This window comes from Schistosoma haematobium, chromosome 4 (genome assembly GCF_000699445.3).
Source record: "Schistosoma haematobium chromosome 4, whole genome shotgun sequence".
NCBI lineage: Eukaryota > Metazoa > Platyhelminthes > Trematoda > Strigeidida > Schistosomatidae > Schistosoma > Schistosoma haematobium.
The window spans coordinates 44,399,017-44,418,852 of NC_067199.1; the positions used below are offsets into that span (position 1 = coordinate 44,399,017).

Below are 19,836 nucleotides of genomic sequence, written 5' to 3' on the forward strand. Positions count from 1 at the left end.
CACGATACTGCCTTGTTAATTATTCACTTATCAACCTTGACTGTTTTTATGTGAGTGTATGTGTATGTGTATACCCTTCTTATCCTATTCATTACATGTCTGTAACTTGTTTTCTTATGACTATAAATATTGATTAACCGCTTGATTAAATGGGGTTGGCTCATACACCTTCTCCACTGGATGTTATTTTCACTTCGCTCTCTTCTCTTCAATTCGTCCCTCTGATTATCTGTTCAGATCAATGAGTGTACAAAATATGCGTATTCAAAACCTACATTCTCGTATTTGACTTATTTGATTCTGTTATTTACTAACGCGAGTTAAGTCGATAATTTTATGCGAGGATTGGCAACTTGTAGTGTCGGTTACCTTGACGAATATCATTAAACGCGCGGCCATTTTTGTATTTTTTAATTGATTATTTTTCTTCTTATTTTCCAATATTTTTCTTTCCGTTTCGTTCAATTAAATTCGTTATCATTAGTTGTTTATTTCTTAAAATTTATATAAAATGTCAATACTTATCGACAGAGCACCTTTTTCTTCAAATTGTGGATGATAGTAACGTACAACGTACAAGCTCTACGGTTTCTCATGTTGTCACAGAAATAGTTAACGTATTCTTGAATTACATTGTATCTGGTAGCATTCCAACCAATTGAAGCGTTAAAGAGCATCATCAGAACTGATGAAAGAGCTACGTACTGCCATTATGCTATGAGAGATTTTCATTTCCATCGTGATCAGAAGCCGTATATAAAATTTGTATGTTGGAGAAATGGCCGTAGAATACCTAGCGATTCCTCACAGCCGATTAGACGAAGGAGGTAATTTGACTAGTCTTATTATATTTTTTCATAAAGGACTTCAATGAAAACTCAATGTTCGGTATTCACTTTTTGTAGGTTTATTGAAGGTTATTGAACTGTTGTTCGTGAGAATGTGAATCAAAATCAGGCGTGCAATTCCCTGAGGTACGATAGTAATTATTGGATGCGCAAGTTAACGAAGGGTGTCTTTGAGATAGTGTGACCACTTCTGATTCCTTGGACAGTAGCATTCAATATTCTGCACTTCGCTTACCAATCTTAGGGAAAGCGCCTGAATGTTTTTAATATGCACCACAAAGTGTTCTCACAGGCCAACCTTCCTGGTGAACAATGTGCCTATTTATATTAGGTTAGGTGATTACGCTAAATTGAAAGCTTACATAATGTCGCTTGGTGGGCTTTGTGATTACCAATTATCTTTTGTACTTCTTCTTCACAAACTGCTGATCAAATGAATTTGTCAAGTCGTTTTTTTGATGTTGTCGTCTTTCTGATTGTTTGTTCCGATCAACGATTGTACAAAAGATACGTATTCGAAATTCATTCTCTTATTTGACTTATTTTAATTCCGTTATACTGTAACGCGATCTAAGTCGATAATTCTATACGAGGATTGGCAACATGTATATATCGATAACTATCAGAAACGATCAAACTGGAGTAATTAGAATCAGATAACGTGCCACAAAAGTATATTTCGTTCGATATATTACTGGATTATATAAATGATTAATTTTTACAATCAGATTCATGAGTTGATCTAAACTAGACCACCATTGAAAACCTGGAAGCATTTTCATCAACTAAAGTTAAACATTAACACAGTTGGATACCGACTTAGTGGTCATATTAGTCAAGAGTTCACACTCTAGATTGAAAGTTCTAGGTTCGAGTCTCATGTGGATGTGTACTACCTAGGAGTCCATTCATACTAGGAAGAAACAGCTGTCCAGTACTTCCAAAATTTCACTGATGGTCTAGCTGAATTCGATTCATGAATCCAACCGTGAAAATACTACAATATTCACAAAACCCAATATTGAATACGATTAATTCATTTAAAAAGAATAAAAATGTTTCAGTGAAGAATTTTATCGATCAAATTGCAATGTAACTACTAGTCTGTGACTTTACATCCCATTGACTATGTTGTGATGTGAGGTGAAGGTAATCTACAGGAAGCTCCTTACCTGTTCCGGGCTATTACACTCGTCAGTAAGGTGTACTGGGGTCAACCTAAACAAACTGACGGTCGCTGAGGGACTTGATTCCGTGTTACTTAGCTTCACAGTGAGAAACGTTACCACTGAACTATTCATGCAGGGATTGACGTCACCATAGGACTGATATGTGTTTACAATTAACTGATTACTGAGATGGCCTTAGATAACCACTAAAAACCAGCATACACTGGATATGGGTCTTATTCTAGCGATATGGCAAACCAATCAGCAGTAGCTTAATGAGAAGCCCAAGCGATGGCAATCAAAAGTGACCTAAGAGACAAGTGAATTTCAATTTGGCAGTTGACGAAGACATGGATTATTTTCCTAAGGGGTAGAGTGGTATATATATATATATATATATATGAGTATTTGTGCTTTTTATTCGGTAGCCCAATATAATCTCTTTTTCATTCCTGTGTTCTCGCTCATGTGGTCTGTTGGGGGGTTAGTGTGTAGCACATCGTGTATCAGTATCAAATTTCAGACACTGCCCGTCACAGCATCTACTATGAGAATCTTTAAGAGTACACACTCACGAGCCCACTGGGGACCGAACTCAGGATTTTCAGTTTTTGTGACAAGTGTTTAACCTCCAAACTGATGAATTGGTTTAGTTGTTATTTGGAACTTTTATATTATTTCGAATTCTTAATTCAACATATTCTTGATGTCACCACATCTACTAGATTGGTAGATTTCTGAGTTTCAATAGAAAAGTTTAAAAGAAAACAAGTGAAAACTGATGTAACAGAACGAAGACTGAACGAATGGTAACTCTTGAAACTATCATTATGTATATTCTTATTGTCTAAATGTTAAACAACTGGACAACTGTTTTTATATTACATTTATTGTATTCTTCTAGTTGATACACTGACGATTACTATTCACCTTAATAATCCTAATTTATTACGATTCAGTTAGTTACAGCTTATCCAATTCCATTGCCACTTTTCGCCCGTTTTTGTATAACGATGATTCTCTATTTTATGGTGTGATATGGTCCAGTATGCTTATACATCAACACATGTATATTTGAGATGATAATATATATAAAAGTTTGACTACTGTCTTCTCCTTACGAACTCAAGGCTGGGGATATGAGAAAGGTTTATGTATCGGCAGGCTATCTTAGGCTGAGCTTATGTTAGCTAGAGGTTAAACATGTCAGTTGAATCATATCATTGGTCAACACTAAGGATGCTGTACCATAAACGTAATACCATACAAGGCGTAGAAAAATTATGATCGGAATTCAGATTCGCAAATCAAAGAGTGATATCGATTAACGTTAGACAGCAAAGATCAGTAGTTTAAAAGGTTTTAAAGGATCTGTTGTGTCATACGATCAATTGATTAATATAGAGAATTGTTGGATGGTATATTCTAATTGTCATAGTAACGTGTTTCTCATGAAAAATCACTTTCTCTTATTCAATAAAAACATGTAGTCTCATGAAGATAGTCAATCTTCATCAGTGTTTTGAGTTTCATGTGGCATCATATTTAGATAACTGTCAAGGTTGTCTAATGAGGTATGAACTGTGTTTTGAATGCTCAAGTATATTTTATAATTATCAGAATGTTTTGTGGAGATTTTTAGAAATTTCACTGGTTGAAATCATGAGTCAATTGAAGCTAAACCACTATGGAAAACTCGGAAGCACTGAACGGCTGTTTTCGTCCTAGTATGGGACTCCTCAGCAGTGCGCATCCACGATTCCGCACCTCGTGAGACTCGAACCCAGAACCTATCAGTCTCGCGCCAGGCGCTTAACCAACTAGACCACTGAGCCGGCATCCAACAGTGTTAATATCTAACTTCAACCAATCCACGAAGTTACGCCACCGTACACCATTGTCTTCAGTGAGTTCCTATCTCACAACAGACCTGGTTGAACTCCACTGGTAAGGACTTCTTTTTTATAAATAAACTTTGACTTTTAACATGTGATACGTTATAGTTTAAGTTCATTGACTGGCTTTACTTAGATGACCATTGAAAACCAGCAAGTACCAGACAGTTATTTTGTTCCTGTATAAGGTTCATCATCCATGACCTGGTCAAAGCTTTCAGATATTTATATTAATAAACACGATTGTTGAATACACTATTTTCATTTTTAGAAAGGGGGTTTTGTGGTATTAATTTAATAGTTGAATTCATAAGTCCATTAAAGCTAGACCACTTTGGAAAACCCGAATGCGCTGAACGGCTGTTTTTGTCCTAGTACAGGACTCTTCGACAGTGCGTATCCACGATCCCGCTCGCGGAATTCGAACCCAGGACCTATCGGTCTCGCGCACGAACGCTTCACCTTTAAAACACTGAGTCGGTATCCAATGGTGTTAATGTCGATTCGATCAATCAATCAGAACATGATTTAATTTTACATGGTGCTTTGATTGGTTTACAGGAATTGAGTATTTACAGCTTGTTACAACCAATAAAAACGCTGAATTCATCATGTACAAATCCTATTGAAGTTTAATGCATTGAGAGTAATAATTTTATAATCATACATTGAACATTAGAGTCTAAATATTATTGATAAATCTTCTTAATTCCGTATTATTAATATCTGTTTAATGAGAAGAGAAATTGAGAATTTTGAATATTATCAGGACACGGTAGATAAGTGGATAACGCGATGGTGTCTAAAGCGAACAGTATTGGGTTCGAGTCCAGGAGTGAATATCAACTCTGGGATGCAGCTACGTCCAGCTGACGAGTCCCAAATAGGACGAAACGTACGTTTTGAATTCCACTACTAGCCACCATCGATTTTTACTTGTAAAGCTTGTGACTTAAGGCACTATCGAGGCAATTCGTACAGGATGCACATATGCCAACAAGAGACTGATCAATTGCATTCCTAAACATCAGTAGGAGAATACAAGCAAAACAATATCAAGTGAATTATTAATGTTTACCTGAATTGATGTCATGCACTTTTCAACGCCAACCAAACGTTGAACAAAAATTGTTTGATCAGCTCGAATATGATTTACAGTTTCGTATATGCTAGTTTGTAGCTAGAAAAGTTATTAAAGAAACAATAACAACAAAACAATTGGATAGCGAATAACATAGATGAAAACTATGAAAAGTAGAAAACAAAGTATTTTATTTTGACAGTTGAATTTTCGAGTCGATCTAAGCTAGATTACCTATGAAAACCGATCCCGTACGTGAGACTCGAACCCAGAACCTTCACTTTCGCATCAACGCTTGACCTCTATGACCACTGAGCCGTCTTTCAACGGTGTTAATGTCTAACTTCAATCGATCCATGATCTTGAGTAACTATCCATCCATTGTCTTAGGTGGATATTTATCTCCACCATACACGGATTGGACTCCACTGGTCACGGTTTCTCACAAGAACTCCAGGAATTCCATCTTTGAACTAGTCATTAGTGAACGAAACGGCCATCCATCGCTTTCAGGTTTTCAGTGGTGAACTCATGAATTCAACTATTAAAATCACTATAATCTATACAAATACCCATTTTGATAATGTATTTTCTGTTTGCTACCGTTCATAACATACATAGATATGGGTGATTGAAAATTTTTCTGCTGATCACGTTTCTTCACTATTGATGAAACTTTACTTTGTTCTAACGGTACAATTGATTTCATTAAAATTACTGCGACAATTCAAGTGATTGAACTGATACTTTTCTTCTGGAACCAACTTCTCGCATCTCAAATGATTAGAAATCAGACGATACTAGTACTATAAATCAACGGATAGATTGTATAATTGAAAGAATTGGAACATCTATTTCTGTTGTGATAGTTTATTAATTAATGGATGAAATAATTAAAACACTTATGTTAAGTTCAATGCAGTTATTGTATAAGTTGCAATTTAGCTTACTAGTTAGAATAAATCCATATCATATGGAATATGATTTGGCGCTAGGTGGTTGGAAGTAGTCAATAGAAAAGCCTGGAGACTCAGGTTCTTAACTAGTCGTTACTCACTAATAAGGGGTATATATAATGCTGCAACTAAGACATTCTAGCCTCTACTAACCCCCTGTAAGGCTGCTTTGTAAACAGTGCCTATATAATGTAGTTTATGTTGAAATGTATTATCAGATTTGTAAAAATGTTTCAAATCAAGCTTATGTGTATGGACAACAAATTGAAAATAAATGAATAACAAACAATCATAGTGAGACTATAATTTATAAACGAACCAATCAGGTATAAGATAACAGGATTCGGATTTTGGCGCGAAATTCACTTATCCATTTGGCTAAATAGCGTTTTAGCATTATGGCTGATATCAGTTCGTGATGAAAACCCCAAATCTTATTCCTAACCCTAACCATCAACTGTAAATCATAATCCTAATTTTTCAAACTGCTTTATGACCTTTACCTAGCCTACCTAACCTACCTACCTAAGTAGATAGACACTCCCAAGGTCACTTTAGAGTCGCTCAAAGGTCATCCATAAATATTATAATCTCACCACAATTGATGATCATCATAAGTGAACATTTGCTTACTTTAGCTAAATCCACCATAGAATTAGCATCTTCTTTCAGTTTACGTTGATTATCCTTTGCTTTTCTTAATCTATTTAAATAAATTATAAAGTTTACAGTAAATGTATTTGATAAACAATAATGTGAAATAAATAGTCCAATAGCTAGTCAAGACATGAAGTTGAACATGTTTATAATAATGTATAAAACTATGACTGAAAAAGTAAGGTTAAGGCTATGCTATCATCTGGTTAGCGTTTTTTTAGCGAGTTACTTTTCTACGGGATGGGGTCGCTAACCTCACCCAACCCTCCTCCTTTATCTGGTTTGGGACTGGCAGTAGCCCTACAGGAGCTGCAGGCTCCAGCATGCACCAATCAAATCACACTTGACGGAGAAGATTTGGAAGATGTAAAAACGTTTACATGTCTGGGCAGCATCACTGATGAACACGGTGGATCTGATACAGATGTGAAAGCGCGAATCGGCAAAGCAAGAGCAGCATATCTACAACTGAAGAACGTCTGGAAACCAAAACAACTGTCAACCGACACCAAAGTCACGATTTTCAATAAAAATGTCAAGACAGTTCTACTGTATGGAGTGGAAACTTGAAGAACTACGAAAGCCATCATCCAAAAGGTACAAGTGCTTATTAATAGCTGTCTACACAAAATACTTTGGATCCATTGGTCAGACACTACCAGCCACAACCTACTGTGAGAGAGAACAAACCAGATCCGAGCGGAGGAAGAAATTCGGAAAAAGCTCTGGAAGTGGATATGACATACATTGGGGAAAGCATTCAGCTGTGCCACAAAGCAAGCTCCTCATTGAAATCCTCAAGGCCAAACGAAAAAGGATGATCAAAGAACACATTACTTCATGAAGTGGAGAATAAACAAGAATTGGATAGAACTAGAACGGAGGGTCCAGAACAGAGTGGGTTGGATTATAACAGGTTGAGTTATAACTAAACAGATACAAAGTACAAGAGATTTTTTAATCAGGATTGAAGCTTAACGGTTGTCTTAAACGTTTATGATCTTTGTGGTTTTCATGAATGTCTCTAAAATGTTTGATACATTTGAAAGTAACAGTTTTCTTCAATGAGTTGTCTCCATAATGAGCCTTCAGTATTGAATGAATTTCTTGTTAGTTTAGTTGTTATATCCGTAGGTTAAGTTATGGGTAACTTCATGGAACTATTTATAGACTGTTATTACATATAAATATTCTTATTGGATAACTATTGCGTAACTATATTATATGTATATTCATATTCCTTGTATTATAAGCTTCCATTTGACCTGTTAACTATTATTATACGATTTGCTATTCTTAAGTTATTCCCAACGCATTAGTTACAGCCTCCTATACTCACAGCCGCTTTTGGCTTGATCTAGTATAATTGTTTTACTGTTTCATGGTGTGTTGGGTCTGGTTTGCTTGTATATGGTATAAACCGTGTATGTCTGAAATACAGTGGAGGTTGGGATTGCTTTCTGAACTCAACAAACAAGTCTATACGAGGACTAATAAGAACTGGGAGTTGATTCCGGATTGCTCGTACTAGTTAAAGCGTCATTGGTTTGGTACAGTGCCAGGGTCTTATAAGTCGGTGATCTGATTGACAATCTTGTCATGTAATAATTAACAGGGCAAAAGTCATAATATTAGTTGTGTTCATAACTAACAATTTAAATGACTAAGCTTCTGATGTAAAAAAATAGAGTTATTCTTAAACACTACTTTTCTTTCAGTTAGTACTTGGTAGTTGGTTGGAGAATGACGAGTCCATCACGTGGTTGACATTGTTTGATTGAATTAAAATACAATCTTATAGTTAACGCTACCTGTCAGCCAAATGGACAGAGAGTTGTAGATTGTGTAGATAGGTCCCCGGTTTAAGTTTTATTGTAACCAATAATACTAGGATATAGGTATATATAACTGACGAGACCTATGTAAGACGAAATACGAGGATCTGGATTCCACTGCTAGCTATATTTCAAAAATGTAATCAAACTTGTAACTGTAGACAGTCTTTAGACATTCATTCAAGATGCACATATATATCAACAGAACATAACTGAAACGTAATCTCAAATATCATAACAAGTGGAAATTATACAAAACGTTATTAATTGTGATCATGAATTGATTAAACTATCATGTTTGAAATTCATTGTACTTCATAAAAGTAACTAATCTATGAACAGGTTGTTAGGTCCCGATAAGCATAATGAATGGTAACTTTGGGATCCATTTATGGACCAATAATAAACGTATATTTTTATTGTATAATTGTGAAACAACTAAACTATTCATATTCCTCTTATTATAAACTTTATTTTGACCTATGAACCATTATAATACGTTTTACCATTCTTGAATTATGCCTTGTCTGTTAGTCACTGCCTCCCATATTCATAGCCACATTTGGCCAAATTTTGTACAAATGTTATTTTCCATTTTATGCTACTTTGTGGTCTGTTTGATTGGTGTATAAACTCAGTATGTCTGAAATATAATGATTCGTTTTGCAGATGCTGAGACTGGTGTTCTGGACTTAACTGACTGGGCTAGGCGGAAAACAGGATCAATCAGGACTCTAGGCTACTCGCACGTGTTTTATGCGCCTTTGGTCCGATCGATAATTCACTGCTCCCGAATCGGCGGTCACAAGTTATAACACAGGTCTAATCTTATGGGATGATTAGCCAACAGAGTTTATCTTCCACATAATTTTTAACATGATTCCGAGTAATTGTTTTATGTCAAAGAACAAGAACGCAATTTGAGGGCAACCAAATGTATTTGAACCCAACCTTACAGAACAACTTAGTAAAATCTGAGAATCATACGGTAAATACTTCAATTGTAAAACGTCAATCAATCATATCAGATTTCATTGTTTTTTTTGTTTCCACACTAATCATTCACTGTTCTCATTCTCTTTTCTTTGATCTTCACCTTCTATCATTAGACGTTTACACTTTCGATTAATGATATATACTACTTATATCAGTCGATATCAGTAGTATATATCACAACATTTTAAGATAATCAATAGATAAACCGTTTATTGGTTGTTTTTTTCCTAGTTTTCAATAACTTACCTACTTATTGCTGTTAAAAATTTTCTTTGATGCCTTCTTACTCGACCTGGTTTAACACGTTTGACAAGTCTTGTATATTTGTAAAATAGCCAAGTTTCACGTAAAACATTAGCAGCTGAATGTCGAAGCTAATTAAATAATTAATATCGGTTTAGGGGTTGTGAAGATTGTTAAGTTTTTGATTGAAATCATGAGTTAAATGAAGGTAGACCATCATGGAAAACCTGGATGGCCGTCCAGTGCTTCTAGGTTTTCCATGGTGGTCTAGCTTCAATTGACTTATGGTTTCAGTCATAAATAATTAATAATTGTAATAAATAATAAAACAAAGGGGGTAGATATTAGGGGAAAGAAATAGGAAAGTTTTGAAAATATTCACTTATTCTTTTGAAAAAAGATTGTGGATTCATGAAGGAATCTTTTTAGTTTTGCATCATCTGATCGCTATATAGTAACCAATCTATATACTTACTTACTTACTTTTACCCCTCGTCCAGGCTCATAGGCTGACCATAAGTATCCTCCATCCAACACTGCCTTGGGCAATCCTTTCTGGTTACTACTTATTCTTTTCATGTCCGCTTTCAATTCTCAACGCAGTGTGTTCTTCAGCTTTCATTTTTTCCATTTCCCTTCTGGATTCCAAATTAGCGCTTGCCTCGTGATGCAGTTTGGTGATTTCCGAAATGTATGTTCTATCCACTTCCAAATTCTTTTCCTAATTTCTCCTTCAGCTGGAAGCTCGTTTGTCCTCTACCACAGTAGGTTGTCGCTGATGGTATTTGACCAATGAACATTGAGTATCTTGCGTAGAAAATTGTTTATAAATACTTGTACATGTTTGATGATGATTGTGGTAGTTCTTCGCGTTTCAACTCCTTACAGTAAAACTGTCTTGACTTTCGTATTGGAAGTTCCGACTTTGATACTGGTTGACAGTTGTTTTGAGTTTCATATGTTCTTCAATTGTAGGAAGGTGGCCCTAGCTTTGTCAATCCTTGCCTTCACATCTGCATCAGACCCTCCTTATTCGTCGATTATTCCGTCCAGATGCATAAAAGTTTCTAGATCTTCCAAAGTTTTTCCATCAACTGTGATTGGATTGGTGTGTATGGGATAGAAGAGCTAGGTCATCCGTGAAGTTCAATCCTAGTAATTCATATCTATATGTTACTAATATTTTGAAACCTCCTAACTTAAGCATTCATACTTAGTGATCACTGAGTTGTAAGAAAATCCGTTACTAATTGATCTCAGTTGGAATACCTTTAAAAACTAATGAGAAATCGATAGCTATTTTGTTATAGGTCTTTTTTTCGCCAATCACGATCTTACTAGGGATTACACTTTGATACAATGGGTTCATATTTAAAACACATCTGAGAATCTCCATACTAGGATGACACAATTATATAAATAATATCCATTTAATGATGTAAGCAATTGTAGTGGCTGTGCTTCGTTAACCAATCACCCTCGTAACTGTTATCACATAATCCTCAACGGTGTTTGAAATCAGAAGGCAAAGAGAAGCAGCGACTACAGTTCTATTAGCAGATAACTCAGTCCATAAAGCAGTGAGGCAAATGAGTGAGTCAGCGACTCGAAAGAGTAGAATGTAGGTTTAAATGTACATATATATACAACGGGGAATGAAGAGATCATCGAATCAATTAGGCAGTTAATAATAAAGCTAGCAGAATGAATATATGCGTAGGCGGTATGCAATGTTCAAGCATACATATTTCATACAAGCACAATAATAATAGAGGCACAACAAGTTGTTATAGTACGGATGACTCTATCCGCTAAATAAGCTAACAAAAGGGCTTAACCGAATCAGATGAGAACAAAGTCAATTGCACGTGAGATACTATGCAATCAATTTCAACATTTGTCTACATAAATAGTCAAAGAAAAGAGTTAATCTATGATTGTGGAAGAAAGTGTTACTATGGCTGAGTAGTTAATTCATTTCACTTTCAATTCGTTTATCTAATACTTTAACATCGTTAACACATACTACTATCTGGCTGACAGAGTAGTATCATTCATCGTTATATACAACACATTTAAACTTGAAGCGGAATACATAAACTGTAGAAATAATGATATAAACAATGAATCCAACTATGTATACATCTACTTATGAACGTACATTTTTGTAGAATTTATTATCTTGCATAAAATTGTGTACATGTTTCTCAGCTCTTGTTAATTCTAGCTTACGTGCAACCACTGCAACAACCAATGCTGTACATGCAGATCCCTGTAGAGATATCAAGACAAAAAAGAGAGGAAAACCAAGGATCACATTACATCGGGAATTGGAAGCAAATATTTAAAGAATGAATAGAATAATGGTAACAACTTGAAACGATTTCTCATAACATAGTTCGATGGAGAATCTTAATGGGTGGTCTATGTTTCTCGATGAGAGATAACAGGCGTAAGGAATAGTAAGATTCATAGCACTCTTTATCCTGAACTTTTACACACGTAACACATAACAAGTAGATTAGATTGATTTTATTTGGTTGAAGATAAGTTATTTTTTTATCGGTTAATTTATTGTCTTGATAATGTTCAGTTAACTAGTGAGTAATTTTTTGATTAAGCTCACAAACCGATTGATGTTAGGCCACCACTGAAAACTGGATAGCATTGAACGGCCGTTTTGTCCCAACATGTGACTCCTCAATAGTGCGCATCCACTATTCCACACACGGGACTCGAACTCAGGACCTCCAGGCTCGCGCATCGATGCTTAACCTCTGGACCACTGAGTCAGCACCCAACAGTGTTAATGTCCATACTGGTGACCAGTGAATAAACACAGATATGTATATGATAAAGCATACAAATAATATTTCTTGTGGTCGGTATAAACGTATTTCACACACACACACGTCCTCTCTCTCTTTATGTCAATATTGTCTTGGTTGGACAATTGTAAATTGTAGTCACACTATACACATAGAGGCTTCTCAGTAACTTTACAAATCGTAAAAGGAAATTTATCAACTAGACTAATTCACAGAATATGGTGGTGTATCTGACAAATTCTTATTGGATTATTGACTATATATCAGGAGGGAGTTTTGTGGAGATTTTAGTAACTTAATAGTTGAATTCATGAATCAATTAAAGCTAGATCACCATGGAAAACCTAGAAGCACTGGATGACCACTCCGTCTTAGTATGGAACTTCTCAGCAATGGTCTTAAGGTTAAGCGTTCGTGTGCGAGACCGATAGGACCTGGGTCTGAATCCCGCGTGCGGGACCGTGGATGCGCAAAACCGATTTGAATTCTGTTTAATTGAGATGTTGTCTCAGTTCAGTCTTGGAATTCTTCAATACTGGACACACACACATACACCGAAATTCACAAGAATCCTAGTTAAGTATGGAAAATATGATGTCATTACGCAATCGAAATTGTCCCAAAATCAGGTTTGTTCTTTACAAAGCATCGACATATATTGTTACCTTATTCTCATTAATAATTTGGTTTTAGAATAGATCTCTAAGACTTCTGATATGAAAGTATAATAAGTACAGTTCAGTCATGTCAACAGTGAGATATATATTATCAATCAAATGCTGAATTGTAATTACATGGTTTCATGAATTGATCAAGTTAAAAATGCGAACTTATGAGTTCTCAATATAATGATCATATCAGAGTATATAAAATGATGTAAATCCTAGAGGTTTTGGGTTAGACCGTTTCTAAATTGGTCGTTGTGGATGGATAAAGAGTACTAATCCAAGATAAAACTATTACTCATCATTATCTCATTTTCTATAACTTTTCAGCTAATGTTAATCTAAAACTTAAAACTATCGTCAAACTAAACTGTTTTCATTGCATTACATAATTTATTATACATTTGTTTATTTCCCCTACAATAGAAAATCTCTACAGGTTAAAAAATTTCTCTAATCTAGTATTCGTGGATTGGTTAAGGTTAGACATTAACTTCGTTGGATGCCGGCTTAATGGTTTAGAGGTCAAGCGTTCCCTTACGAGACTGATAGATCTTGCGTTCGAGACTCGTGAATGAGCACCGCTGAGGAGTCCCATGCTAGAACGAAACAGTTGTCTAGTGCCTCCAGGTTTTTCATGGTGATCTATCTTCAACTGACTCATGAATTCAATTATTATCTTTTAGATAGTATAATATTTATTTATATTTTTTGCTCAAATCGTATCTTTGATTCCTAATCTTTTCTGTTACAATTAACACTATTATTATCATTGCTACTATGAGATTTACCCGAAAAGTTTCGTCTTACTGTTCCAAGCCAGTATGGAAACTTGGATAGATGTAAACATGTGCAAGGTTCTACATTGTGCTCAACCAATTGAATGACTGACTGATTATCCTGTTGGAAATCTACATCATTATTTATGTTATAATGGTGTTTTAGTCAAATAATAATAATAAGAACTTACCATAACACCAGCTAATACAGATATTGCTCTGCCACAATTTGTATTTGGTACCATATCACCATAGCCAATACTTAAAAATGTAACAGCAATTAACCACATTGAATTTAAAAGTTTCTCATATTCTTTATTTTGTTCTCTGTTATAAAAGAATAATGAAAAGTTCAAAGGTAGAATCGATTTGAATGGATCATTACAAAGTAGAAGTATAAATAAACTGTGATTTTGAGTTGTAGATTGATGTTTTTCAGATACTTTATGATAGAATTTATTGCCAGAATGATGGTTTATGGAGATCGTTGTAACACTTTAATAGTTGAAATTATGAGTTGATTTGAGCTTGACTAGTATTGAAAACCTCGAAGCATTGGACAATCGTTTCGTCCTCGTATAACACTCCTCAACAGTGCGCATAAATGACCCTCTGTCAGTTGCATGGCAGCCACTCTCTGAAGACAGTATTGTTATAACTTGTGACCGCCGATTAGAGAGCAGTGACTTATCGATCGAAACAATAACGCGTAAACCCGTATGAGCAGCTTAGAGTTCTGATTGGTCCTGCTTTCCGCCTAGCTCAGCCAGTTAAGTCCAGAACACAAGTCTCAGCCTCTGCGATAGGAATCATTATATATACCAATCAAGCAGACCACATCGCATCATACAATAGAAAATCACATTTGTACAATATTTGGCCAACAGAAAAATGACACGTGAAGTAAATATTGACCAGTAGGGAAACGACACGTGAAATAAGTATTGACCAATAGGAAAATGATACCATTTCAAGTCCAAGGATAGCATTAGACTTAACAGGATAATTTTTGGGATATTTTTCTGAATATCCCAACAAGTATAAGACGGTCGCGCAATATCGTGGGTTGATTGAAGTTAGACACTAACACCGCTGGATGTCGGCTCACTGGTCTAGAGGTTAAGTGTCCGCTTGCGAGATCGAAGGTCCTGAGTTCAAGTCCCTTAGATGCAGGATTGTGAATGCGCACTACTGACGAGTCCTATATTAGGATGAAACATTTGTCTAATACAACTAGATGTTTAATACTTCACATCATACTTTTAATGCACAAAACTATTACATTTAGTACAGGAATAGGAAATAATCATCGTAATTCAGAAAAAAATCAAATCGAGTACATATATACTTGATCACGTATACAGAACCTTCAGTTTTGAACACACATATGGCCGTCTAACGCTTTCAGATTTTCAATGGTGACCTACTTTAGATCGACTCATGAATTCAACTATTGAAATTTATCAGTTTAGTGGTTGTGGAGATGGTTAAAATTTTGATTGAAATCATGAACCGATTGATGTTAGACCACCATTGAAAACCTGGAATCACTGGACGGCCGTTTCGTCTTATTGTGGGACTTCTTAGCAGTGCGCATCCACGGTCCCGCACGCGGGATTCGAACCGAGAGCCTTCAATCTCGCGCGCGAAATTTATATAATTTTATTTCTAAGCATTAAAAATACTCCAAATTTACAGTCAGCAAGAAACAAAATAGTTCAATAAAAATCAAAAATTTCATTCCTGTTCATTCCATTATATCAATTAACAGAATACTAAGCATTCGAAAACAATTGAATCTCACTATGTTTGAAATAAATATTTCTCAAAATAAACAGCCTACTCATGAGTAGTTCAAGTAAACACTTAAAGATTAAGTTAAAAACGACCATAAATAAATGACTTTTGCTCGGGAGCATAACTAACGTTTTACAAGCATAAAACTATCTTTATTTTAACCAAATGTATCATGTAATTAAGCTTGAATTCTGCTAAACCTTAGTTACAGTTTCGAATCTATCCATGAATTTTGAGCACAGATATTAAGTTTATCGATCAAGGTTTTTTTTATTTTTGTTAAGAATATCCAATTTTTAACCATTTTATAAAGTTAAAGCAATAATCTAAATAACAACAAACTGGAAGATTAAAGTAGACTTGGATTTATCGGAGAAGACGTGGTAATTGAGCGGCTACAATAAGTTGGACTACTAAGAAGTTTCTTTATTTGTGATTGTGGTAATCAAATGATATGTGGACCTTAGGCAGACTACCGTGATGTTATCTTTCGATGTATTATGTGTTGGAGGAAAAGGTTTTCTAGAACAGGAACTTTTTTTCATTCGACCGTATTGAGAATAAGGCAAATTGTGACAGTTGTTGCAAACTGGATAATAAAAGCACTAGTAACACTGGCTGCAGCCAGGTACTGCAATATATACGGATGATTAAAGAGCGTACAGATGTCAACACAAACTTTTTTATGTGAATCATGTCATTATACACAAGCGCAATTTTGTGGACCCTACAACCGGAGTGCGTACAAACAATATTAAAGGTAACTAGTCGAGGTTGAAAGAGTTTCTGAGACCTTACCATGGCTCCAGAGGCTATTTATTATGGAGCTATATTGATGATTTATTCTGCCTTATGCATTACGATTTTAGAATCTCTAAACCTCTTTCTAACATTGACAAGTTTTCGAACCATATAAAACAGGTGTATCCACTTTAATTATTTGGTTTTATATCATATATTTTTATTCCATACCAACTGTTTTCTGATTGACTAATACATTTCAAGGTCATCTAAGATTCTCAGAAGGGGTTTTGTGGAAATTTAAGAGATTTCACTGATTGAAATCATGAGTCAATTGAAGCTAGACCACCGTGGAAAACATGGAAGCACTGGACGGCCGTATCGTCCTATTGTGGGACTCCTCAGCAGTGCGCATCCACCCCGCGAGATTCGAATCCAGGACCTATAAGTCACGCGCCAGGTGCTTAACCAACTATATTACTGAGCCGGATTGGTTGATATTAGACATTAACACCGTTGGATGCCGACCGGCTCAGTGGTCTAGTTGGTTAAGCGCTCACGTGTTAGACTAATGGGTCCTGGGTTGGGATCTCTCGAGGCGGGATCGTGGATGTGCACTACTGAGGAGTATAGTACTAGGACGAAACGGCCGTCCATTGCTTCCAGGTTTTCCATGGTGGTCTAACTTCAATTGACTCATGATTTCAATCATTTAGTATTCTAAGGTCTCCATATCCAGTTTGCTGGTTTGATATTTTGTTGTTATAACATTAACTACTTATAAGTAGTCAAATTTATAAATTGAAAGAAATTGACATTTTTTAAATATTAACAACTTACCTTTCACATACACGCATAATCCAACTTGTTACAATCCACATAGATAATATAAATATTAATAACATAGTACCGGGACATACTGTAGCTAATGTTTTTAATACAAATCTAACATTGATTTTCACACGATTCAATGCACCAATACTACGTGAACCAGCATCAGTAAACATTGTTGAATGTAATAATAATACACGAAATATTAAATATAATCTTAAAAACATTGGAATTGAAAAAGTCAATTCTAAAATAATCATAGGTACAGGTTTATCATCATAATGAATATCATTATGATGATCATTTATAAATGGTACACTTGGAAATGGTAAATAATCATTTAATCTTTGTGTATGATTATCTAATATGGAATCATAGATTGATGTAGTTATTGGTCTATTATAATATGAATTCATTGGAATACTGGATGATAATGATGATGAGGATGAGGATGATAAGGGTTCTTGATCATTCAGAACATCATCAAATTGTTTAAAACTTTTTAATGTTGATGCAGTATAATATGAATTTCTATATGAATATATATTGTAATTAGATAGAATTGGTGGAGGATGTACAAGACATATAAATACTTCAATTATTGTTAATGAAATTTTTCTACAATTCATTGCTATACGCCAATCTTCAATACAATTATTAATACAAAATAACTACAATAAGAGAGAAGAAAGAGAAAAATGGAATACTTTAAAGATAAATTAAGAAGAAAAAAGGTTAAATGATTGTATACAGGGAGGTTGATTATGATTACAGTGGTCTTGAGTGCTTTTAGAGGTATGAGGGCGGTTTTCAATTCCCGGTTGCCCACACCGTGGAAGGGTTCTTATGGAGGTACCTGAAAAGGAAATGGGATTAGAGGTGGTCTTAGTGGCCTATGAGCGTGACATCAGTGACCAGGGGACAACTGCTTGAGGCCGGTCATACACGACCTTTATATGAGTAATTTTTGTGTTAGCTCCGTACTTGTTGAGACCTTACCACCGGAGACGGATATCCGTGGGATAAGGCGAGGTGTGCATTTTTAGGATCGACCTTTTCTAACCTCACCCCTCCTCGTGGGAAGGCAGCATCGCTGTCATGCTGGTTGTCTGAAAGAAACACCTTACTGCTGTCACACCTCTGTACAGTCAGCAGTACAACTTCGCCTTCGGACCTTGGGTTTGTTGCTTTTAGTCTTACCGCTCATCAACCGACCTGTCTGACATGGTAGGACCTTGAGGAACAGTTGTTCCAGTCAGTATAGCTCGGTTGCTTCATCACGATAGGCAAGCTCGACCACTACGTCGAAGTAGCAACAACGGTATATTAGAATACGATATATTCATTAGTTCATCAGTAATAGTGAGGTGTGATCTGTTTATATCTGCATAAGTAGTATATTTCGATGATCAGGAATAGAATGTATTTTAGTAGAAGATCGAGAAGGAAACAACAGGAACGGAAAGCAATTGGTATGCCAGTGTATGAACAATGAAATGTGAGATAATGGATTGATATTTTGCAAATTAACTATTTACTTTATGGTTCTCAGATCTTCATTAGAATTTTTGTAATTTCGTGTTCGAATACATTCCATCACCCCATTCTTGTTCCTATTCAGTACAATAGCAGTGAATGTATTGTTCAACGATTTATTCTGAATAATTTTAACCATATAAAATGTAATTTCTGAAGGTTGAAGACATGTTTAAGTGACAAGCATTTAGTTGTGGAAGCCTTTGAAGTGACTCTAGTATATAGTAGAACCATCAAGGGAGATCGTAGTAACCAGTCTATTAAATCTCCACCCTTAAGTCAATTTCTGGAGGAATAATAATAGTTAACATACACATTAGTTGATTAGAAGACTGAGAGGAACTATTCGACTAGGTTGTATCGAAAGATACAGATTTCTTAGTTTGGATTTATAAGATAGTTATAATTTTCAGTTGAATACCTCATGTGATGTAACTCACATTAGATAAAGTGAATATATTCAGTCTTTATTTTTACCAAAAAAAATTGGATCATTGTAGTTACTGAGATGTGCTTGTTCGTATTGAAGTTCCGTTGTTTGACGCTCTCAATTGGATTGTAGTTGTATCAGAAGACTAGAGGGGTGGCTGGAGGAGTATAACAATTAGAACTACCAATTCTTAATCATTGCAAATAATTATAACTTTTAATGGTTAGTAATAAAATCATTCATTCATTTTTAATCTCAATGACTATTAGAATGGTTATATGGATAATGTTATAAGTTCCGATTATTGATCTTCATTATATCAACCGTAATTCATCTACATCTACATCCTACTCAGTACTATTCATTACCTTTAAAACTCCGCCTGAAGCCCTTCTGGCGCTACTGCCGATCCCAAGTCCGGATGAAGGAGGAGGAGGAGGAGGAGGAGGAGCATCGGTAGCTCACTAGCAGGTTTAATTATTATTATTAATAAAGAATTACAACAAATTTCATGTTCCAAGTTCTCATTCTGTTTATAATTAACCGATT

General features: G+C 35.3%; 1 protein-coding gene across 1 annotated transcript in view; it reads right to left on the reverse strand.

Annotated features, from left to right (window-relative positions):
• Window positions 1-19,836, reverse strand: part of MS3_00008175 (uncharacterized protein) — an 89,168-nt gene that overhangs the window by 1,445 nt on the left and 67,887 nt on the right. The window contains exons 5-10 of the mRNA XM_035732780.2: window positions 17,331-17,992; window positions 14,144-14,279; window positions 11,842-11,952; window positions 9,684-9,811; window positions 6,583-6,652; window positions 4,991-5,092 (exon numbers count right to left, since the gene is read on the reverse strand). Of these exons, the coding sequence (XP_035585860.2) occupies window positions 4,991-5,092; window positions 6,583-6,652; window positions 9,684-9,811; window positions 11,842-11,952; window positions 14,144-14,279; window positions 17,331-17,992 (1,209 nt within the window). The remainder of the gene's footprint in view (window positions 1-4,990; window positions 5,093-6,582; window positions 6,653-9,683; window positions 9,812-11,841; window positions 11,953-14,143; window positions 14,280-17,330; window positions 17,993-19,836) is intronic.